Here is a 22,684-nt window from a genome sequence, read left to right as displayed (position 1 = left end):
CATGCTGCTTAACTCTAGACATTGTGTTTATTATTAAATGCTGAACAATATAAATTCAGTTCAGTGTTGTCAATATTTATGGTGAATCTGTGTGTTGGTTTTAGGTGTGTTCTCATGCATAGTGTCTTGTTTATATTTAGTCTGCTACGTTCTCATTCTGATATGCCCCTGAGGCTTTAAGACCTGCTTCCCACCCTGAGAAGTCAGGGAGTGTTTTTACCGTGCGTAGGAAAGAAGCATTGCTCTTAATTATGAAAGTTAGGAGGAGCTGTGCATGGGGAGGGATTAGACTTCTGACTCCTGGAATGTTTCCCCCTTTTGCATGCTTACTGTAAAATTTGAGCTAGATAGATATAGCCAATACTAATGCAGCCTGGTGGATGTACATCTTTGAATATGGATACAAATGTCTGTACTTTTAAGTATTCAAACTTGCAATCTGCCCATGGTTTTGGGCTAAGAAAAATATTTCTGTATAAGAGGAGGAAATGCTGTTTACTTTGATGGTTAAACTTAGCTTTAAAGTCTACTCATGCACTAGATTTAGTGGGAGAAGACCAGAGTAACAGGACTCCAGTTATTAACTTGTATAGGAATAATGCACTTAACAACAGTTTTTGGTGGAGCAATTGACTTGTATAACTTGAATCCTTTAAATATTTTGAAAATGTTGGGTATTTCCTGTTTGTGGTAAGTTTTATGCATTGTTCTGGTCTAACTATATAAAGTCAACAAAGTCATCAGTATGGACACTGTTGTTTCTAATTCTCCCATATGTGATGTACCTAGGGGGTCTCCAAGTATTTTGTATGTGTTACAAAATATGACTACAGGTCAAGTGGAAAAGCAACTGCTTTTCAAGAAAGGATACAACTTAGGACAGCAATAGCTGCAGTCAAAGCTTGTAGAGGCTTTAGATGTTGCTGACTTGTTTCTTAAACTGCCAAAAAAACGATAGTAGCTATTTTAATTTTATTAACGTTTAATAGTGCTTGAGTACCTCAGTTATACAAAGTTTAAGGAATAAAGGTCTCTTATGAGAAGTATTTTCTGAAATAACATATCACTAATGTTATTGTATCATGATGGTGGTAATTGTTTCTTTCATCTGGTGTTGGCTCTGCTTTGGTGGTTACTTGAAAGGTTTTTTTCTTGATAAAATCTGAGCACCAATAATCATAAATATATGTGTAAACTAGGTATAGACTAGTTTAGAGATGCTAAGGAAGGGGGAAGTATTTCAGACATAAATGATAATTCTTGTTTGTTAGATTTTTTTTTTTATTAGACTAGCTTTACTTAATAGGACTGCTTAGTTTGTTACCAGTGTATTAGAACACTATTTCAAAGAAGTTTCACTTCGTGGTTTTTGTAAATTACTGCAATTTACTAGTTTTTATTCACAATACTGAAACTGGTAAGGCATGTCAGGGAGGAAATGTCATTTTCTATTGAGGAGAATGAATGGCCGAACATGTTCACTATATTTTGGTTTTAATTTCAACAGAATGTGAGTGCAGATTGTTCTGTGGCCCTGATATCATGTGTGATTTGTATGTCTTCTGTGTTTAGGTTTAATCTTAAAAATGGAATGGTACACATCATACATAGGATGTGAGACTTCTAAAGTGCCTTTATCTGATACCGCTCAGAGGATTATGACAGCTTTGCAGTCTATTCCTATAGGAGAAGTTCAGACTAGCAGAAAAAATAACCAGAGTGAGTAAATCTTAGCCTGTTTAGGTGTTTCTATTTTCAGTTGAAAAACTGAAACCCAAACAAACAAAACAATATCAAACCTGTAGTCCCTATTTAAAAAGGAAAAAAAAGTGAGAGCTTAGGTTTCCAGGTTTAGAAAGGAAATTAAGCTGTAACTGCAACGTTGCTGGGACTTTTCTGATTAAATAACACTATGTGAGTGCAAGGAACTAGGATATTACCAGTACCCTCAGTTTCATTATTTGTTTTTTTTTTTTCTTCCTGTTCCTGCTATGTGGTATAGAAGCAGATGAGAATTTCAAACTGTTAATTAACTAATACTGTAAGTTAAATGTATATGTTTAAATATCTAGTCCAGAGTCAAGTAAAGATCACTAGAGGTTCTGGGAGCTTACCAGAAGGCCTGTGAACTCTCCAGACTCAGTCTGTCCTTTAAACACGTGTTCATTAGCAACTCGCCCCTTGAGAAATTCTAGGAGGAAGAGTGAACAAAAGTCCCAGTGGTAGAGCAAATTAGGTAATGTTAGAAGTGCCTCAGCAGATCTTTGACTTTGTTGAGCAAATCTTGCTCAAAATGTTGTGGATACTAGGGAGGTTTTGCAAGATGGAATTGTTATTCTCAATTCTATGTATTTCGTAGCCTGCCAGTCTTCTAGCTCTGTAAAGAAGTAGACAGAAAGTTAGAGTTTTCTTGTTTCAGTTGTCTGTTTTCTCCTGAGAACTAGATCCTGGAACATTATCTGGTCGATGGGATTTAAATCTAGTATTTGTTCTTGTTTACATGGCGTTTGCTGCAGCCTTGGTTTTATGTAAATAACAGTTTAGGTTCTTTTTTCAGTAGTAAGGTATTGGATGGAGCCTGATGGTGTAGCAGTGAAAAGGGTAGTGGCTCATTGCTGTGTAAGTCAGTGATACACATTTGAAGAAATATGGGATGGGTTCATTTTAAAATTTGGACCAAAACCTGCTTATTTTAAAGAAAATCATATCTCTCTTTAGACTCAGTTTAATTGCTGTTCTCCTTCTCTTGCTACCTTGTCATTTTCCCTTCCTTAATATTCCTGGGTAATGTTTTTTGTCTTGGATTTAGGAACTCTCTGTACTGTGCGATATCTGTATCATGTTATGCTGTCTGCTCTTGATCCATTCACTCTGTCAAGCTGTAAAATTGCAGATTCTTTCTTTTTTTTAGGAAACACCGTGAAGGTGTCTGGAATCTTTAACCAAATGAGTTTGCTGTTTTCTTTGTAGTGCTGCTAAATCCTTATTCACTGGGGAGTGAAAGAACAGTATAAGCATTTAGTGGCGGCAGGTCATGTGACCAGCTATACTTGCTCATGTTTTCCATCTAGTGATTACTCACAATTGTTTCTAGTGTACAGACTTAAGAACAAATTTATCTGAATTGCTTTTAGGAACTTACCTGTATATATAGCTTTAGCTGATTGGCATCAATCTGGAGAGAAGAAAAAGTTTGCCTCCCTTAAAAAAAACAAAACCAAAACCTGTCATGTTAGTTGGTCTGTTTCAAATTGTATTGAACTGTATTTTACTGATAGATCTTTAAATATTAAATTCTACTTACTGGAAAAACTGTTTTCTTTAGAAGGTAAATACTGGGTTCAAATAGGATAAAAATCTGCAACGTTGGAACTAGTGCGTGAAATGCTGCGGTTATCTTGGTAGTAGAGCTTGTAATGGTTCCATCTAGCCTTAAGGAGTTTGAAGGCAAGGATGGGTTTCTACTGCCATCTGGTGATACTTTTTCATACACCAGAGTTTGAGCCTGCATCGCTCTTTGGATACCTGTCATACTGAGTACTGTGTGCTGAAGGAGAGAAATGTGATCCTCATCTTCTCTGGAGGGTGAATTTGTCAAGGGAAAGCATCTAGCTGTGAAACAATTGAAAGCACTGAATGTAAGCTCAGTTACTATCGTTCTTAAATTATAATTTATTGTAGGAAGTGTCAAGAAAACCAAACCTAAAATGCTTGAAGCTACAAGTACAGCTATGCCATATTCATTATTCTAACAGCTCAGGTTAGAAGTCTGAACTGGGGATAAGTAACTGGTTATACACACACCCCAACATGAACCTGCATGTAATACTGTAAAATTACAAGTTTAGTTTCTTCTGGAGACTAAGCTAGTTAGTCTTTCAAAATGCTTTCTTTTAGTATTTTAAATACAGGGTCCTAGTTTGCCTAGTCAAAATTTTTTAAAAACTATTTCAGTAAATAGAAATAGATCACCTTGTGCTGATGACCAATAGCAAACAAAGCTTATTAAATTCAGAAAGTGTCTTGCTGCTGTTAGTGTAAATTTCATAGCTGAAAACAGCAGTGGAGTGTTGTACTTGGTATGGACCAGGAGGTAGAAGGGGACAAAATACATATTTTGCCCGTGAGATGTCTTTTGGCTGGGCAGTAAAAGAGTCTAGAGATAAAGTAATCCTAACTAATTGCAAACTCTGGAGAGACCCCCACTTTAGAGGAATTCTCTTTTTCCCTGTTCCTCTTCCTGTACTTACTGAGTCTGTAATTACTGCTAGCCTGTTGCCCCATGTTCTTTTATTCCAGTCTTCACTTGCTTCTCTTCTCAGGGCTACTGGGCAGTGTTGAGGGCAGAAAAGAGAAGGTGTGTCCTAACTGTTTCATTTAGCATGGTGCAGAGTCCTGAGGTGCATTTTTGAAGCCAGCCTTAACCTGCAGCATCCGTCAGCTTTCAGAGTTGCAGACCTAGCTCTGATAGCCATCCTGCTGCTTGGGGTGCTACCTTACCCTTCTGTGGGTTTGGTAGGTCTGAATTCTTGCTTTCTGTTCTTTTCTGGTCTTACAATACCTGGTTTATTGCAAGGATGAACAATGTGAAAAAATTATCCTCTGCAGATGAAGCATGGTCAGTTCTCTGCAGGGCATGATATGCTAAATATGTGTATGCAAATAGTGTTTCACTGAAGAAAATTATTGTGGAATAATACTGCCTAATTCCAAGAAAACAGTGAACCTGTGTGATGTGTGTAGAATTTGGTGGGTTTTATTTTTCCCCCTTCTTGCCCATGCCTCCAGCTTTACTTTTACTTTGACCAAGGTAGGATGTGTTTTCTTGAAAAAGAAAATATGCATATTTATTTTGTTACAATAATGCCGCTTCTAAATACCGTGGAAAACATTTGTTGTCTTTGTAGCAAATTTGAATTAATTTTTTCTTAATGGGGACAGAGCATGCTTTTGCATATGCATATTTGGGTACCTGCAGGCCCTTCGAAGCATAGATGATACTAGTTTGAGGAAAATGGTTGTCATGAAAAATTTTATTGCAATTATTTTAGGTTTGGTAAAAGCGTCTGTAATGTAACCTAAGATACATGCACTGCTCTCAGATTCATTTGTATTGTGAAATGTTTCCCATTCTTTTTTTAAAGGTATAGAGAAGACAAAGGATAACAAACTAGGTGATGAGGATGCACATCTGAAAAATGAAAAGGCAAGCATATTGTACGATTGAAGAGCACTAAAAGCAGTCTTTTTATAGCAGGTTTGAAGTTGTTCTAGACTGACTTCCATAAGAAGCTTTATCATAATATATTGCATACACTCATAGTTCAGATAACTTTCCTCTGTCTTATTTTGCACTTATATCTATTTACCTATGCTCCACTTGTTATTCTTTTTATAGGTAGTCTTTTGTGACAGATTGATCAGAAATAAATAAGGTTGCCACATTTATATAGTTACTAAGGTTTAAAAATGTTCTCAAACCTCTGTCACTGAACAATCATTAGCACGTAATCATAAAGTGAGCTGATTCACATGAAAAATTACTTTGTATTAGGAAGTTGAATTTGTTTAATCATCTCTTTCTGAATTTGGTTTAATGTGCATGCGAGTGAATGCCAGTACAGGAATGGAAATGGGTAACTGCGGCAGCCCCAACTCAGGCTGTGACTGTAAGATCCATTGAGTTGATCAATGAGTTGCAGATACTGTGAGTGTACTCCTGTCCCAGCTGCAAATTTCACAGCCTTCCTTACACTGGCTCTGGTGCATGTGCACTTCAGCAAGTCCATTCAGGTTGCTCAAGATGGTTTCTTTTGTGGAGTGGGATAGTTTCCTACAAATTAAATTGGATCATAGGTAGACATGCAGCATATGGATAGTAGTGGAACCCCTTTATTGTGGTGATGAGGTGCTAATTTGGCTCACTACATCTCATGAAATTTTTCTACATCCACCTAAATTATGAAACTAATCCTGGGGGTTGTTTTCTCTACTTCCAGCCGTGTCATTATTTCTAGTAGAAGATCAGTTTTTCTTGGAACCTTCTGCATCTCTCTATGGTTTATTGTAGTTCCAGCTGTATTATTCTGACTTGATAATTTAATTGCTTTATTTTTATTTTTGAACCTTTAAAAGAGAAATGCTTATTTCTGATTCTATAATTACTTGAGTATCCTAATTAAAATTCTACCATGTTAAACAATAAAACTATTTGCAGTTTGGGTGGAGAATACACTTGAGAGAATTGGTTGTCTTTCTATGGCTCTTAAACATTTGGTCCTTCTGTGGTATTATTTTTCCACTTATGGTAACTTTTTATAGTATCTACTTTTTGATTAGCATTGCCCAAGTCCAATTAATTTGTCTTCAGTCAGAACAACTGCTATTCATTTTGGTAGTAGCAAAAGCTTAATTAGCTACCTTTTTCTGTTTACTTAGAACCTCTTAATTGTACTTTTGCTTTTTGTACTTAATTGTACTTTGTAGATTTGATCCTGTGAAGCATGATCTCAAGCAGTCTAAGCCTTTTTCATCTTTTGAATCCATAGTTCTGAGGCTTGGGAATATGGGAACCAAGTTGAGGAATATCGCAAAACCAGGAAAAAAAAAAATGACTGGCTTTGTCATTCTGGCTTGCTCAATCAATACAGATTGAATAGAGATGGATGATGTCCTTTGATCAGTGAAAACTGTCATCTTGGGGAATGGTTGGGAGCCCTGCATAGCAGTAACTTGTTCTTCTGAAGTGAGAAGGCCTTAGTTTTTGGAATGGTTATGACAGAACAGAGGTACTGAAAGAGACTGGCTGTGCTACAAGAGCAGAAAATACAGTAATTGTGAGAGGCTTCAGTTACTTTTCAATGGAATGGATGAATATTATGCTTATGCATAATGCTGAGACTAAAAATCAGGAGCCAACTGCTTTGTGGAGCGGTTAGAGAACTCACAAGAGAAATTGTTTTTCATTTGATTTTGAGTGAAATCAGGGTCAAAACCTTCGTGCTGAAAGATGCTCTGACAGGGGCTATAATCTTTCCGAGACATTAAAAGATAGATAAGTCACTGCAGGAATGTGAAAAATAAATTACATAAAAATGGAGGACCCTTTAAAAGAAAATACATGGAATTTCCTCTCCAAACCCAAAACATTTGTAGGTAGTATAGAGATTTATTCAAAACAGAATATTGGAGACTTAAAGCGAATTCTAAAATCTGTCCAGGAAAAGGAAGTATGGCTAAGTGACAGTGTGAAGGAGACTACTAGAAGATGTCATCATGCAAAAAGCTGAACTTACCAGAATTTGTATTCTTTTATAGTTACCTCATTTGAATAAGCGAAGTGTAAATTTACAATAGTATAGTCCAAATAAATTTTGAGAAACAGCTTGCAATGCATCACAAATAATATATCATTTTTTCAGATGCCTCAGGAGACAAAAGCTTGTCAGTTCCTGTAAGACCTGTTGATGATCAAGGTGTAAGAGGAATATTAAGGGAAGATGCAGCTCAGTGTATCTGTAAATAGTTAAACACATTTACTTCAGTGAATCTTGGAAAGGTTGCTGGTTGCCATTCCAGAGTCCTTGTTTATGAAATTAAGACAGAGGATCAATCTTAGCTGAAGAGGTGGTAGAAGAAACTAGCAAAATAAACAGTAAGAAAATACTAGGGCCAGTAGCATATCAAGGAAATTTCTGAAGGTAATCAAGGATGAAGGAGTAGAATCATAGCATTAAGCAAGAAGTTGCATGATAATGTTACTTAATAGCATGCTGCTGTAAAGGGATCCAGGGACTGTCTGGAATAGGAAAGGTGTTCTGGGCATGGTGGATTAAACAGAATAGAATATAATCCTTATTCATACACCTGATAATACTACTTCAGTGCAACTTTCATATATTTTTGCTACATCGTACAATCTTGTACCTTGTTTGAAGAAATTGATGGAGATCCAGTTGACTCAGTGTACTTGAATTTCCAAAGCAGTCATTATGGTCCCTGACCAAAAGTTCTTTAATAAACTAAGCTGTCAAGGAAAAAGCTCTGAATATTGAAGCTAAAGATGGAAATGAATGGTCTCTTCTCTTTAGACAAAGGTCACTGATAATTGTTAATTTGCCATTTTTAGTGTTAGACTAAGATTGAAATAACGGGTGGTTTTGAATGTGAGCAGTATAAATCAACAAAATGGTCTTTACTGATCAATACTTGAATTTTGTTTTATGTAATATGGTTCCCCTAAGCTGACTTTGTTTTGTTAGTATCAACATTTTTTTTTTTCATAGAATATCACTTCCTTGAAAGCCTATCTAAATTGACTCATGTACATTTATTTTTTTCTCCTAATAAGTTGAATAATTAGTTCACAGAAACAATTCCAATTTTTCCAGGAGATTCATGATTCCACAATTGCCTTATTAAAAACATCTGCCATCCCTGAAAAAAGTACTGCTGGTCAGATAGTCGGGACAGTACATACTGATGACATGCTTTGCTGTCAAGATACTAAAATAGTGAGCTATTACCAGGATTTAGACTTGCCAACATGGGGATATAGAGAAAGAAATCTTTCAGTAGCAGCAAAAAACCTGAAAGATGGTGAAAAGAATACAGCTACTCCCCTTAAAAGAAAGCTAGATATGCCTACATGTTGTTCAGAGAAAACAAGAAGATTAGCTGTAAAGACCTACTCTTCTGCACGTGAAGGAAGATATGACCGTACTTCTGGACAAACAGAGTCTTCTGAGAATTATCCTTGTGACATCAGGAGTTTGGGATGTGAAGAAAAAAGAGAATTGCTTGCAACTATAGAACAGGCAGGGGCTTTTGTAACTACTATGATATTTCAAGACGGTTCTTCACAGCTCAACTCAGAGCAGGTTAGTGAATGAGCTGGTTTGTTTAATGAGTCGGTTTTGTAGAACCATTTGAATTGTGCATATGACTGGCAAACACAAACTCCTTTCATTGGGAACCTAGAATATGGACCAGTTTTGTGTATGATTGCTTACCAAAGTATAAATGTACAATGAGGTAACCCTTAATACTTGTGGCTACATTTTATTTTTAGTTACCAAGTAAAACTTTGAAAAAAAAGAAAAAAAAGAAAAATAAGCAACCACTTGGGTGAAACAGGCATTTGCATGCTTAAAGTGAGACTGAATTAGAATATTTTTCCTGCTTTTTATTGTCTGTCACTGTTGATTTTTCTTTCAAGGCTGAAACACTTGCATGCTCCTCTATTGTGTCAATGCTGTATGCAATAACTCTAGTGTACGTAATAGGTTTCATATTGCAAAATATTTGGGAAATTTTCTTTGTAGGGTTGCGTAAAATCTGTCAGAGAAAACATTATTGTAATGATACTTTACAGGTCTTAACCTCATCAGTAAAAGGAGTTGTCGTGTTAGTGAAGAATCAGATTGATCACCTTTGCCCTCCCAGTTACTCTTCGACTGACTATACTTGGAATGCTGCTAATGAAAATGATAAATTAATTTATTTAAAAATGGAATGGTCATCTCTTTGGGAACAACAACAACAGGCTCACAAGAAATTTGCTGGGTGAGAGTATGTAGGAAAAAATACTGTTTTGCTTTATATATGCTTTTAGCAACAGTGGTGTTACATGGCACAGGCATAATCTCCTTACATGTCAAGCTCATTAAATTTCATATTAGCTGTATTAGTTCTGTGTCAAACCTGGGCTAATATAACCAAATAAGAATAGCCTATTCCTTTGGGCTCAGCATGTCACTAACTGGAGCCCTACAGAACTAGGCTGGGATTCTGGTAGGAGCGTTTACATTCACCGAGAAATTTTTATGAGCAGCTTACAGCTATATGGCACCAAAAACCATGGTTCATCCAGGTTTATCTTTCTTGTATCTTACCATCTATTTCGGGAACTTCATTTCTTATCTACTATGTTTTTGATGGACATTATTACAGCAAACATCCTTTTCGAACTCTGCTAATATTTTTAATTTTCTGAGCACATAGGCTTTTTTAATGGCTTTTGAGATCCTGAAGTTCTCCTAACATTCAATAAAAATTTATCATGTAATTTTGATGTAACATTATTAAAGTAAATCTTTATGTACCAGTTTAATAGTTGGACTAAATTTAAAAAAGAAGTTGGATTTTGTTTTAAACTTCCAGTTAGTATAACAAAAATCCATTTTTATTCCTTACTATTAACTTTGAAATAGTATCCCCTAAAGGGAGAAACAAGAACTGAATCTGAGTCTTAGATATAATAGTCGCATGTTAAGAATTTATTAGAATATTTTGACTTTTAGTAATAACTGCTTTACTGTAAACTGCTGAATTTGGGTTATTAAATTATAGAGCATTCATTTTCAGATGTTGGGCTTGGTTGTTAATTGCATCTCTGCCACTGCTCCACTGTGACTTGAAACAAATCATGTCACTTACCTGTACATTTCCAGCTGTAATATTGGAGTTATACAACAACTAGTTTAATAACTTGTTAGTTTGAATATAGATTGTTCTGAATTCAGAATAACATATCAATAAAGCATGTACATATGAACAGTAAAAATTCAGTAACAAACAAGTTGAGTAAGTGTATTAGCATTTAGATGAAACCTATAGGTAATTACTTGTAAGAATGGTGCAATTGTTTAATAGTGGATCTACACTGTATACAGTAATACCTTATGATCTACACAATTTCTAATATGTCCAAAAACTTGGTGCTGTGGTTTCATACCACCAAAGATAAATGAACTTGAAAATGGTATAAAAAAAAAAGATTATTTTTCTATATTGCCCAAAATACAGCTTATAAAAAATGACACAAATAATTAGTAAATTCTATATACTAATACATATAATTGGTAAAATCTATTTAAAATAGCACAGATATGGGAACTATAGACATACTCAAAAGGAATGGAAAACTGTGACAAAGATGAACCATTCTGGATTTAAATAGCATATTAATAGTAGGCAGTTATGGCAATTTAGAATATCTAGTAACTTTTAAATCATGATTTTACAATGCTACATTAAGTCAGAAGCCTCTGTGATCTTATTTGGGTATATTAAAGTATTACAGGGATGCCAGTTGCTGTTTCCAATTAAGATTGCATTTAATTTTGAGTGTCAAATAAGGATTTGTTTTCTTTATGAATGCATGATAAGGCATATCTGCTAGGATGTTTAATTTATTATAGAATGAAGCTTCAGGTATTACTGAATTGGGAATTTAATATTAGTATTCTGTTCTTACAGGAACAAAGAAATGTCTTGTGTTAACTATTTAGTATTAGGTGCTAATGAAATGTATAAAGTAAATAGATTCACTAAATCTAGTAGCAATATAGTGTGTATTAATGAACTACTTCTGTGCAGGCAAGTGTTGTTTAAAATACTACACTGCAAAGTTCCGATTATTTGCTTCAACGCAAAAGATTTCCTGAGGACTGTACTTCAAGTTTATGGTAATGAAATTAACTGGAAACAAGGTAACTATCTAATCGAGTCTATGATCTAATCCTATAATCTCTGTGCTTTTGATGTTTCTGTTAAAATCACTAGGTGTAGAAGTAACTAGATTGGTGGTTAAGTAATATATTGGAAAACAGAGTTTTAGTACCATAGAAAAGAACACCCTTCTTGGGGGAGGGTGCAACCAGAGGGCTTGGCATGTCAAGATGATTTATTTCTTCTCAGAGTAGGAATCAAATCGTTGAATAATTTAAGGATAGCTTCCAGTGGAAACAAAAGCTCTCAACACAGTTCTGACTGTAGCTGAAAAGGTCAAACTGCTTCATGTTTCATGTTCCCTAGAAAAACTTCCTCTGCGCAAGAGGAAAGGCTAAAATAATTCCGGAGGTGCTCATAGTTGTCAGAATTAGGAATCAGTTGAATAGGTCCTTACTTCTTTGATAGGAACAAGTAAGACTTTTATATGGATTTAAAAGCAACTATAATCAGAAGATAAAAGATGTAAATTTTTTTTTTTTTTTTTCTGTTTCTATGTATGAGATTACTGCTGAGTGAATTACAAAAATAAGTGTGACCTTTCAGGAAGGACCCACTCTGTGGAGAGTCTTCAGCTTGTGTTCAGCATATGAAAAATTTTATCAGTAAATCACACTAAACTGATGATGATTTAGAATCTGATGTAAAGACCTATACGAAAGACAGCCCCGGGAATAGGAAGAGGGGGAAGAAATGTCATGATGGTACTGGCACTAATGACAGTTTTATAACCTATACACAGAGGAAATACTAGATCTAGGTTAGATCCTGTCCGATGCATGGGATTTGAATCTGAAGTTCCTAGTATCCAAAAGAATTCTTCTTTAGGTTTTTTTTCGAACTTTGGAAGTTGATGCTTTTCATCTATTATTTCTGCTATGGTAAAACAAACAAAGCACCTAATACAAAACCCCTGCCTTTTTTAAGGTAAAAAAATCCCATCATCGTAAATTGAGCAAACACTGAAATTTCTGTCTGTCACATTGGCTTCAATCACTTGAATCATCGCACTTGTTCTCAAACCGGTGTACTAACCAGTGGAATACATACAGATCCATTAGCCCTGACTAGTAAAATATGGCATGCTTTGCCATTGGGATTCACAGATGCTTTGGAGTAGGAGGAGGACAGGGCTTGAGTACCATTTCACAATCTTGAGGAATGCATGGTTTTAGCAGTACAGACTCTTCACTTCATCCCAGCTTGACCCTGTTCTGTCCCAGTTCCATATGTGACTCCTCACCTTGAAGGTATTGTCCTTTTTCCAGGACTGCATTGGTGGCTATAAATCATTACTTCTACCCTCACCTTTGGTGAAAATTTTAGTTGGGAAGGATGGATGGATGGATGGTTGTGGGGTTTGAATCTATCCTTTTTCAGGTAGGGACTGTCTTGTGCTCATTGTAAATAGAGATATGAGAAAAGGATCTCTGAGGCATCTCAGAGACTGGTAACACGATTCTCTTCTTCCATGTATCCTTGGTAAGACATGTTTTTAATTAGAAAAATCAGCGCTTGTTTCATACAGTCTTCACATGAGGTTGTGAATGTCCAGCATCTCACTAGGCAGAGCCTTCCTGCAGCCTCTGGGCATTTTCCAACAGCCGTCAGCTGCCGAGTGTTACTGCCCCTCAGTGAGGCTGAGTTGCTTAGTGTGCTTCTTCACAATGCTTCATTTGAGTTCTTGGGAAATCTGTCTGTAGAGCAATGGAAACCCTGTGGATGCTTCCAAAGTTTGTTTTGGAGCAGACACAGTTTGACATACTTTCTTAAGCTGCATGATTCCAAGACCATCCTTCCAATCACAGAAAGACTCTCTCGTTAGTACTGTCAGGAGGGTATCCTTGAGACTATTTCTGAGGCTGTTCTTAGCATTCGTTAGCTTTTGAGGAGCATAGCTGTTTGCATTCAGAGAAAAGGACAGTGAGCTACATGAAATCCTGGTATGCAGATGAAGTATTCTTCAGTCATCTGGCCACTCCAGCAGAGCTTAAGCTGGTTCAGGGGCCAGATGTCTCCCTAATATCTGCTGAGCAGCCACGAGAAGTTCTTTTCAGCAACAGTTGTATCAGTGAAGGTCAACAAGCCTGGTTCTCTTTAGGCTAGTCCTGCAGCTGTGACTTGCACTATGAACGTTAAAGTTTGCTATATCTATCTTTAAATATATCACAAAGCATTCTAGTTACTCATTACTTGTTTCTCTCTCTTCTTCTTTGTAGTACTACAGTACATACATTGAGATTGTAGTTAAAAGGGAAATGAAACAGCACTAGGCTTGCTTCATCCTATGTATCTATGTGAACATGAGAGAAAGTGCAGTGCAAGCACATACGATCCTGTAGGACAAAAGGTTCTGATTTTTGGGAACAATGCATTGTGAATTCATATATACATTAATAATCTCAGAAGTCTGATTGCTAGGAAGTAAATTTTCTCTCCACTGACCCCAATAGCAATTTTGTGGATATCGGTCAAGTTAACAGCAACAACAAAACTGTACCGGAGGGAGACACTCCCAAGAAAAACTTCAATTCAAAATTTTTTATGGAATAAGAAAGAGGCTTTTACAGTCAATCTTAATCTTTATGATGTTTGTCTACAGGAAAGTTGGGCTAAACTTTAGAGGTATTTCTCAGTATGGGAGGTAATTTAAATATTTCAATTGTTAGAAGTAACTTATTTTTGTAGTTGCTGACAGTGTTGTGTTAGATCCAAGGATTGCAGCATGGCTGATAAACCCCAGCGACACAGTTCCTTCTTTTGAATGTTTAATACAGAAGTATTTTGAAAATACTTTTTCTATGGGAACAGTAAATACAGAAACAGGCGCTCTGAGAAACGCATCGGTAAGTAGTTTGTTTTAAATTGTTTGTGGTTGGGTTAAAAGAGGAAGGAAATAATGAAAGAATTGCTTTTGCTTACAAAATACTGCAAAATAAAATTGTCAGATAATGCTTTTCTGATGGAAGAAAATTATTATATTAATACTACTTGTTGGAAATCTTAAAGAGGAGAAGGGAAGGGTTCACTGCATTATAATAAGATGGGATCATATTCTCCAGGAACAGCTTTAAAATTCTGCTTCAAAACTTTGAAGTTCAGTAACAATATTAATTAATGCATAATCTGATCTTTTTTCTTTCCACCTCTCTGCAAACTGATTTCTAGCCTTCTTTTCCAAAATGTCTAATGCCTTGTTCTTTAATTCCTGTGAACTTGTAGCCTGTATTTAGCTTATTGTTATTAATAATTTTGCCGAATTTCACAGCTGGTAAAGACACCACATCATAGGCTGAGGAACAGTAGGGACTCCAATGTGAACCTTCAAGCATGTGAATCTGTGACTTTTTATTTGCAATAAGAGAGAATGCATGATAAACTTTTCAAAAAGTTATTCCCAGCACTACAGAAATGTCTTGCTGTCTGTTGAAACTTCCTGAATGTTATAAAATTTTGGTATTTGCATTTTGGGCCATGGTGATCTAGCCTTCAGAGGTTTGAATGATAAAAAAGATGTGCAGTAGCCTAAATGATGTTGTTTTGAAACCTTTCACTTTCCAGAGGCCTTGCTTGTTCAGACACAAGTATTGTAACATGGTTGTAGGGCTTCTAGGGTACAAATGCACAGATGTCAACTTAAAGCATAGACAGAGGATGGGTTTATCAGCACATACCCTTCAGTATAGATGTTTTTGTGAAAACCAGATCCAGCTTAGTTTAAAATACTAGCTGTAAGTGGCAGTTGTTCAGAAGCTACTTCATGAATTAAGCTATTAATGTAGGGAATGGACAAGCAAACAGGCAGAAGCTAGAAACTTGTTGGTTATTTCTAGATGTGATGTCCCCTCCTGTGAGGCAGCATCCCTAATTTTGTCTCTTTCCATAGCTTGACTCAGTCTCTTGTTCTTCATATATCACATCTAATCCTAGTTATCATTTCTCACCTTTGTCATCCTAATTCCTAGCTATCAGTTAAACACTGAAGTCTTATTTCCTTCCTGCCCTACTTCAGGTCTAGTTTGTTTCTGTGCCTCAACCATCTCCAGTGCCTTTATGCTGACTTGTTCACCCAAGAGCCAGTTAATGCCTGCCTCTAACACCCTGTGATTATTCCCCCCCCCATTCCTTATGCAATTAATTTGTTCCCTAGACTATCCCACTTTCTTTTTGGCTTTTCTGTTTGCTCAGCGATTCCCAGTTCTTCCTGTGAATCCTAGCTCTTTGCCAGGTTTATCTCTTCAGCCTCCTTGCTGGTAGGTTGCTAATAGTTGTCTGTATCCCCAGAGGGATCCATACCAGGTGATGCATCATGTCTTGTGCCCCACTACTTCAGTTAAGCTCCCTCTCTGTTGTGCTAGCCTTGTCCACCTGGTGTAGTACTTGGAATGCCTGCTATTTTATCCTGTAGCCTGCTACTCACCCACATACCTCTCTAGCACAAAATAAGTGCTACTTGCTGCTTGTCTGTATAATTGATGCTGTGCCAAAAGGCTCAGTAAAAGGGATCATAGTCCGTATACCTTGAAACCTTTTGTGGAGCATCGTACTGCTCTTGCCATTGCTGCATTTGCTGATGAGGAATCTTGGTGTCAGGTGAAGCCTGGGTCACTGGGTTTACTTCTAACTCCAGAACAGGATCAAGTAAGCTGTCTGTTGCTGAAAGCATAGCATTTCACAGACAGCTTGTTTGTCCTAGAACCAGTGGCTATGGACAAGGTTCCTTGGAGAGAGGTTGATGACTTTTCACTGGAGTACAGGCCGGCTTAAATTAATCTGTCTGGGACAGAGAGAAGTCCTCACTGATAGGAGTAGACTGTTATAAAACAAGGATGACCACCAGTGGGTCTAGATATTTCAGCTTTGAAGAGAGCCCTCATCGTCCTACCATCAAGGGCCTACTGTTTCTCAGTCTTGCAGTGTTCAAGTCTGCTGTAGGCTGAGGGGAAGCCTCTACAGTAGGTGTCCATATTGTCTATTCACAAATGGCCAAGACAAACAATGCTGAAGTTGTATAGACTAAGAGCAGATGGGGAGCCTGCATGAGCTGTCAGTGGAATTCATTACCCCATTTTAACTCTTTTCTGCTGCTGTGGCTTTGCTGGGACATGCTTCCCACTAACAGACTTCAGCTTACATAGAATCTGTTTAGTTTTATCTGCTGTTATCTTGAGTCATATGGTCAAGATAAAAACAACTGTGGTCCAGGCTTAAATGAGTTCTGAATGACTGCAACACTAGTGCCCCTTTGTTTTGTGGTATGTGGTAGGAAAATGTATCTGCAGCAAAGATGACTCCAAAACTCGGGTAATTCTGGTTTTAGCATGAAACATAACTTCTTGTAACTAATAGGTATCTCCCACACTTCTGTTATGCTCAACACTTCTCTTAAAAATTAGTTGGACCAATATGATAAAGTTCCAGTGATGATTATTCCCCAGCTGTGTATGAGAATGCATGCCTCTGTAGCAATAATGTGTTATGATTGGTCCTAATATAAACTAATTTTCAGTCAATTCTGTTTCTATTGTGTTTGAGCAGTAACAAGTAATTTGGATTCCTTCTGCATTCTGTTTGGATCGAATAATGGATAAAGCATTGCTCATCAGTCTGCATCTGCTGTAATGCTTTGGTTCCAGACTTCTGTTTTTCTTCATATAATGGGGCTGTTTTGCAAACAGTAGGCCAAAATTGTGAGTTTTGTGTACAAGGCAGATTTTTATACACTGTTTGGCGGATGGATTATGTTTACCTATTGATTTACAGCTGACTTATGCACTGTGAGGGCACAGAATCAAGTGTTTAGATGTACTGGTGTCTCAGTCTGTGCGTACCCTCACTCCCTAGAAACACAACCAGGAGGTTCCGAGAGTCATTCTGAAGACAAGGAGCAGATAATGGCATCTAGTTCAGGGAGCGATTCCTGCAAAATTACAGAATGGCAAGGGTTGGAAGGGACCTGCAGAGATCATCTAGTCCAAACCTAAACCAGGGGTCATCTAGAGCAGGTTGCACAGGACATCATCCAGGCGGGCTTTGAATAGCTCCAGAGAAGACGACTCCACAACCCCTCTGGGCAGCCTGTTCCAGTGCTCTGTCACCCTCAAAGTAAAGAATTTTTGCCACATATGCAATAGAAAGCTCTTATGCTTCAGTTTGTGCCCATTGCCCCTTGTCCTGTCACTGGGCACCACTGAGAAGAGTCTGGCTCCACCCTTAAGATATTTGTATGTGTTGATGAGATCCCCTCTCAGTCTTCTCTTCTTTGGGCTGAACAAGCCCAGCTCTCAGCCTTTCCTCATAGGGGAGATGCTCCAGTCCCCTAAAGACCCTGTTCAGATGGGAAAAAGTGTTCAGAGATACCTTCTCACAAACTCAGAAGTGTCCTTACCTCCCTGAAGAGAGAGGAAGATCCTCCTCCATCTATTAATTTTTATATGAATTTAATTGTGGGGTGTTTTTTTTAATTTTAGAAAATCCTTAATTTGGAGATCTGTTTAGACTATGTAGACCCTCCTTTAGGAAGGATTTTGAAGATTTCCCAACCACTTTGATTATTCTTACCTGCTTTTGCTTCAGAAGAACTACTGTTCTGGCTGGACAGATTGAAAGCCCTGAAGGACCACCATATTCTGATATCAGGCCTGTTCTTAAGAAAATATTCTTGGAAACTATTTCAGTGGCAACCTTTCTGTTTTAGACAGGTTCTCTTCTTTATCCTATCTGACACTTCTTAATGTCTGTCTGAAAGTATTGTGGCCAAGTTGCCCCAATATAGCAACTATATCCTCAGAAGTATTTATCAACACAGAGTAAATGCCTTTTTTTACACAAATAACCCTTAGTTTAATTTCACTGTTTTACATAAGAACCCTAAGAACGATCATAGCATGTCATACTTAATTCCATGTAATTCCATTCCTGCATCCAGTACTGATAGGAAAAAGAAAATTGCAAGGAATTTTCCTCATTTTATAAGTAGTAATAGAATTCTGACTTCAACATCAAAGGCAGTGTAGTGATACTATTTATCTGTACTCTCTCTGTGCAAAATATAAATGAAAGAACAGGTAAAATCTTTAAAATTCATGATCTGTACTGCTCTGTTCATTAGTTTTGTTTGTCAGGGGTCTGAGAACATTACTAAAATGTTACATTTAACAGACATACAGAAAAATATGTTTATAGTTTAATCCCTTTTAAGATAGATAGTATTCTAAATATTTTTATATTAGCATTAAAGCTATTTTTTTTAATTTATTTATATCAGTATCAAAACTTAGGTGTGAGCTTGGAGAAGCTTTATAATGTAATGATGGACCTTGCTCATGACTTACAGGTAAGATATAAAAAGTAGTTACTCAGATATAACCTTGGAGGTATTATCACAGGTTAAAGAGAGTTAATGGTGAGAGTTAAAGAGTTAATTTCATTCAGATCAGAATCTCAACTTGAGTTAAAAAGGCTTCAATCCTTACTAGTTTACAGTGCTGGTCAACAATTAAAATAAAGTTGCCCATCAAATTTGCCATTTTTTTCCAGAAGGAGGAAATGGTTAGTCTCAGGGTTAATCTTTAGAACAAACTTTTTCTCTGCAACAGTTAATTAAATATTTAAATGAAGATTCTAAGAACAGGAAATGTTCAGAATATTGTGACTTATCTTTTGGTATTTTAAAGCTATATGAAACAGTCTAAAAGTTGTTAATAGAATTAAACCAGAGTGTCGCTGTATTTTTTCTATGTATTCCTTGGGTACAAAACCTCTCAGTGTATCTTTTGCTCTAGGTTGTATTAGCCAAATACTGGTCAAACATGGAACAGGCTTCCTAGAGAGGTGGTCAATGCCCCAAGCCTGTCAGTGTTTGAGGCATTTGGACAATGCAGTTAACAACATGCTTTCACTTTTGGTCAGCCCCAAAGTGGTCAGGCAGTTGGACTAGATGGTGGTTGTAGGTCCCTTCCAAGTTAACTATTTTATTCTATTTTAGCCCTTAATTACAGTTCAGAATGCATCTCAAGAAGTCTTTTAGTCTTTCAGTGGTTTTTTGTGTGTTTGTTTTCTCCCTGTAATCATATATCTGGAAAAGTGTTAGAATTTGGGGATATGCTCAGGTTCTGGTGGAAGGTACATCACAGAATCCTAGGGGCTTTCCTTGAAATTGATGGTAGCAAGCATAGGGCTTAGATATCCAGATTAATACTAATGGTCTAAGTGACCCAGCAGTATCATGAAACGATCTGCGAAGGAAGGCAACAGGAAAACACCAAAGGCACAGAAACACTGAGAGCCAGCCTCCAGGAGGAGTTTTTAGACAAGTGCTCCTGCCCAATTGCTTCAGTGGTTAGAGCAAAACCAGACTTCCTGTTCTATGTAACTGAATTGGGTACATAACCCTATCATCTTTTATCTTCTTCCTAATGAAAACAAAGTTATGAATTCTGAATGGTTGCTTAATTATTCAAATGAATAAAGAAAAAGGGATAACTGTATGTCCTATTATAATGGATCTTGCTCTCAAAATAAACCATTTAGAAAACTGAGGTATGTATATTTCTTTATTACTATTCCTGTACAAAATTATTACTATTAGAAAAGTATTACTATTCCACACAAAATGAAGTGATAATAGACTACAGTATTTAGGTACTATAATTCACGCTAAGTAGTATTTCATTCCACAGTGATGTCACATAAAAAGGGATTATACAGAAAGTGAAATACTGCTTACTGGAAAATAGCTCCACATAACGACAGTACTATATGTTTTAAGATTAAAGTTGGCTGATACTGAAGAATGTATTTGTATCTTGCTTTACAGGTTCAAGGTTTGTGGAAATTATTTTGCACATTAGAGCTTCCACTTATCAAAATTCTGGCAGGTATGAAAATTCAGTTCAAAATATGAATCTTCACTATTTCCACACAGCTGCTGACTATGCTAAAGTAGAATGTTCTACCTCAGAATACTGAATGTTATCTTAGCCTCATAATAGCTGTGTGAGTTTGAGTTTCCATTTTACAATCTAAGAAGCATGTAAGATTGAAATTGTCAATTGTAAGTGTTCTCAGTATATAATTGTATTTACAGTGATGGAAACACACAAAATACATGTGAACAAACAAGAACTGAAAAAAACATCAGAGATTCTGGGGGTAATTTTGTCTTTATTTTTTCTTTTAGAAATTGTATAGCATCATCTTTCTGCTTTTACTGAGGAAAACTGATTAAAAAGAGAAGGAATCTTTTTGTTTTGCCACATTTTACATGACACTTTGGGGTTTCTAGTATTTTTATTATAAATATAATGATATTTATGTTTCAGGATACTACCATGTTTATTTAGAGAAGCAAAAAAGAGACAATTACTTCATTAGCCTGGCCTCGGAAATGAGATTGCTTGGCTAAATGCATGGGTCCTTTTGGGTTATGTGTTATAGGGTAAAAATTGTAATGACTCTTTCTGAACCTACAGCTATCTGTAATCACCTTCCTCAGAAGTGATAGATATTTCTATCTCCCTTCATAAATAAACTCTTTACAACTTGTTCTCAGTTTGCCATTTCCCCATGGATCAAAACAGCTACAAGAGCATCCTATTTTGTAGCATAAAATCTGACTAGGTAAGCGTAGCGGTCTGACAGATTAATAATTTACCAGAATAATTTGCATAGCTCTGTTTCTCACAGATCTCTATAGTCTTCAGTAACCTAAATTATTTTCCCACAAACTTTGATACTTTTTACTACGGTAAATCTCTTTCCCGGATCATGAAGAAATATAGCATTAAAGCGTATATAAGCAATCTACTAAACCAAATGTTGATAGCCAGCAATGATTACACATTATCAAGTACCCTGTTTTTAAATAGAAGTCCAATATACTATTAACCTAGGAAATAGCAGATATTGAAGAAAGTAATGCAAACAGAATAATTCTGATGTACTAATTTATAGTTGCGACTCAAAGAGCTTGAACAGGAAGCTCATCAAGTTGCTGGAGAACGATTCCTTTTGACCAGCAGCAGTCAACTCAGAGAGGTAATATTTATACTACTAGTACTATGTAAGTTGAAAGTTCTGTAAGTTGTGATTTCTCTAAATTGTTATTGATACAGAAGAACTATAAAGCATTTAAAATTGTCCTTACAACTTCAGAATTCTTTTTCTTCAAAACTGATTGCCTTATTTCCTGATTTTAATGGAGGACATACCAGTTTTTCATAAATCTGTCAATGTTGGATAATCTGTGTTTTGAATATGTTTACATAAATTATACATTTGATGTACTTAATATGCTACCTTTTCAGTAGCACAAAAATAAAGATTTGATGTTTTCAATTCTGTGTTAGTTCTTTTTGCTAAAGTATGCTCTATTTTCCTTGAAATCTGTTTTGTAGGCTTAAGTTCAGGCACCAAAATAATTTTGCTTTCTCTTTCAGCACTTGAAACACCGAAACATTTATCTTATGTGTTTTTTCTTACTGTAGGTACTATTTGAAAAGTTAAAACTGCATGTACTGTGTGAGAAACTTCACAGAACGGAAATACAACAACTTGTATCCACCTCAGAAGTTGTGGTGAGATGGGGAGGGATTTTAAAACCATCTGCATGATTTAGCAAAACTTCTAAGCTATGTTCCAGTAAAATGGTCATTTGTCTAAAGTTTTCCTAACAATCTTGACTTATTTTTGTATTGTACTAATCACACTTCATATGCCAGAAATGAAAGGTGCACTCCGTGATGGGGAAAAAACCAAACTAGCTACTGAAGCTACACTTTAGCTATAAAGCAGGGTTAAAAACTTTAGTACCAGCATGCACGTATGACAATCTTCCTCAAAGGAGGAAGACTTTCTTACTGGTCAGATTTTGGTAGCTCAGTATGATTGGTTGGGTAAAAGAGACCATGGGTGAAAGAAAAGAACGTTAATGTAAAATCTGCTGGTTAAGGAAATAGCAACCCAGACTTTGTCTTTGCCATCAGGAGATTTGGGCTAAAACCACACTGTCATCTTTTTATGGACCCTTAATACATTCATTCATGCTAGGTAAAGAGGTCTGTAGGAAATTATTTGATACCTTTGGTTTGAATTGAGAGTTTTCACTTTCTTTTTATGGTCCAGCATTTTACTTTTATGTGTGAATTTTCCTCTGGCTTTTTTTTTTTTTTTT

At 36.4% G+C, this 22,684-nt stretch overlaps 1 protein-coding gene across 1 annotated transcript in view; it reads left to right on the top strand.

Moving 5' to 3' along the window:
- The first annotated feature begins 350 nt into the window (after window positions 1–350).
- Window positions 351–22,684, top strand: part of POLN (DNA polymerase nu) — a 103,903-nt gene continuing 81,569 nt past the window's right edge. The window contains exons 1-12 of the mRNA XM_035898654.1: window positions 351–418; window positions 1,573–1,719; window positions 5,145–5,206; window positions 8,391–8,879; window positions 9,374–9,564; window positions 11,380–11,492; window positions 14,200–14,357; window positions 18,779–18,847; window positions 20,330–20,390; window positions 20,600–20,664; window positions 21,466–21,549; window positions 21,999–22,088. Coding sequence (XP_035754547.1) covers window positions 367–418; window positions 1,573–1,719; window positions 5,145–5,206; window positions 8,391–8,879; window positions 9,374–9,564; window positions 11,380–11,492; window positions 14,200–14,357; window positions 18,779–18,847; window positions 20,330–20,390; window positions 20,600–20,664; window positions 21,466–21,549; window positions 21,999–22,088 — 1,581 coding nt within the window. The 5' untranslated portion in view covers window positions 351–366. The remainder of the gene's footprint in view (window positions 419–1,572; window positions 1,720–5,144; window positions 5,207–8,390; window positions 8,880–9,373; window positions 9,565–11,379; window positions 11,493–14,199; window positions 14,358–18,778; window positions 18,848–20,329; window positions 20,391–20,599; window positions 20,665–21,465; window positions 21,550–21,998; window positions 22,089–22,684) is intronic.

Source organism: Egretta garzetta, unplaced genomic scaffold (genome assembly GCF_000687185.1).
Source record: "Egretta garzetta isolate BGI_Z169 unplaced genomic scaffold, ASM68718v1 scaffold107, whole genome shotgun sequence".
In the NCBI taxonomy this organism is placed as follows: domain Eukaryota; kingdom Metazoa; phylum Chordata; class Aves; order Pelecaniformes; family Ardeidae; genus Egretta; species Egretta garzetta.
The sequence above is the reverse complement of the archived record's forward strand: the minus strand, read 5'-3'. Positions and strand labels throughout refer to the sequence as shown.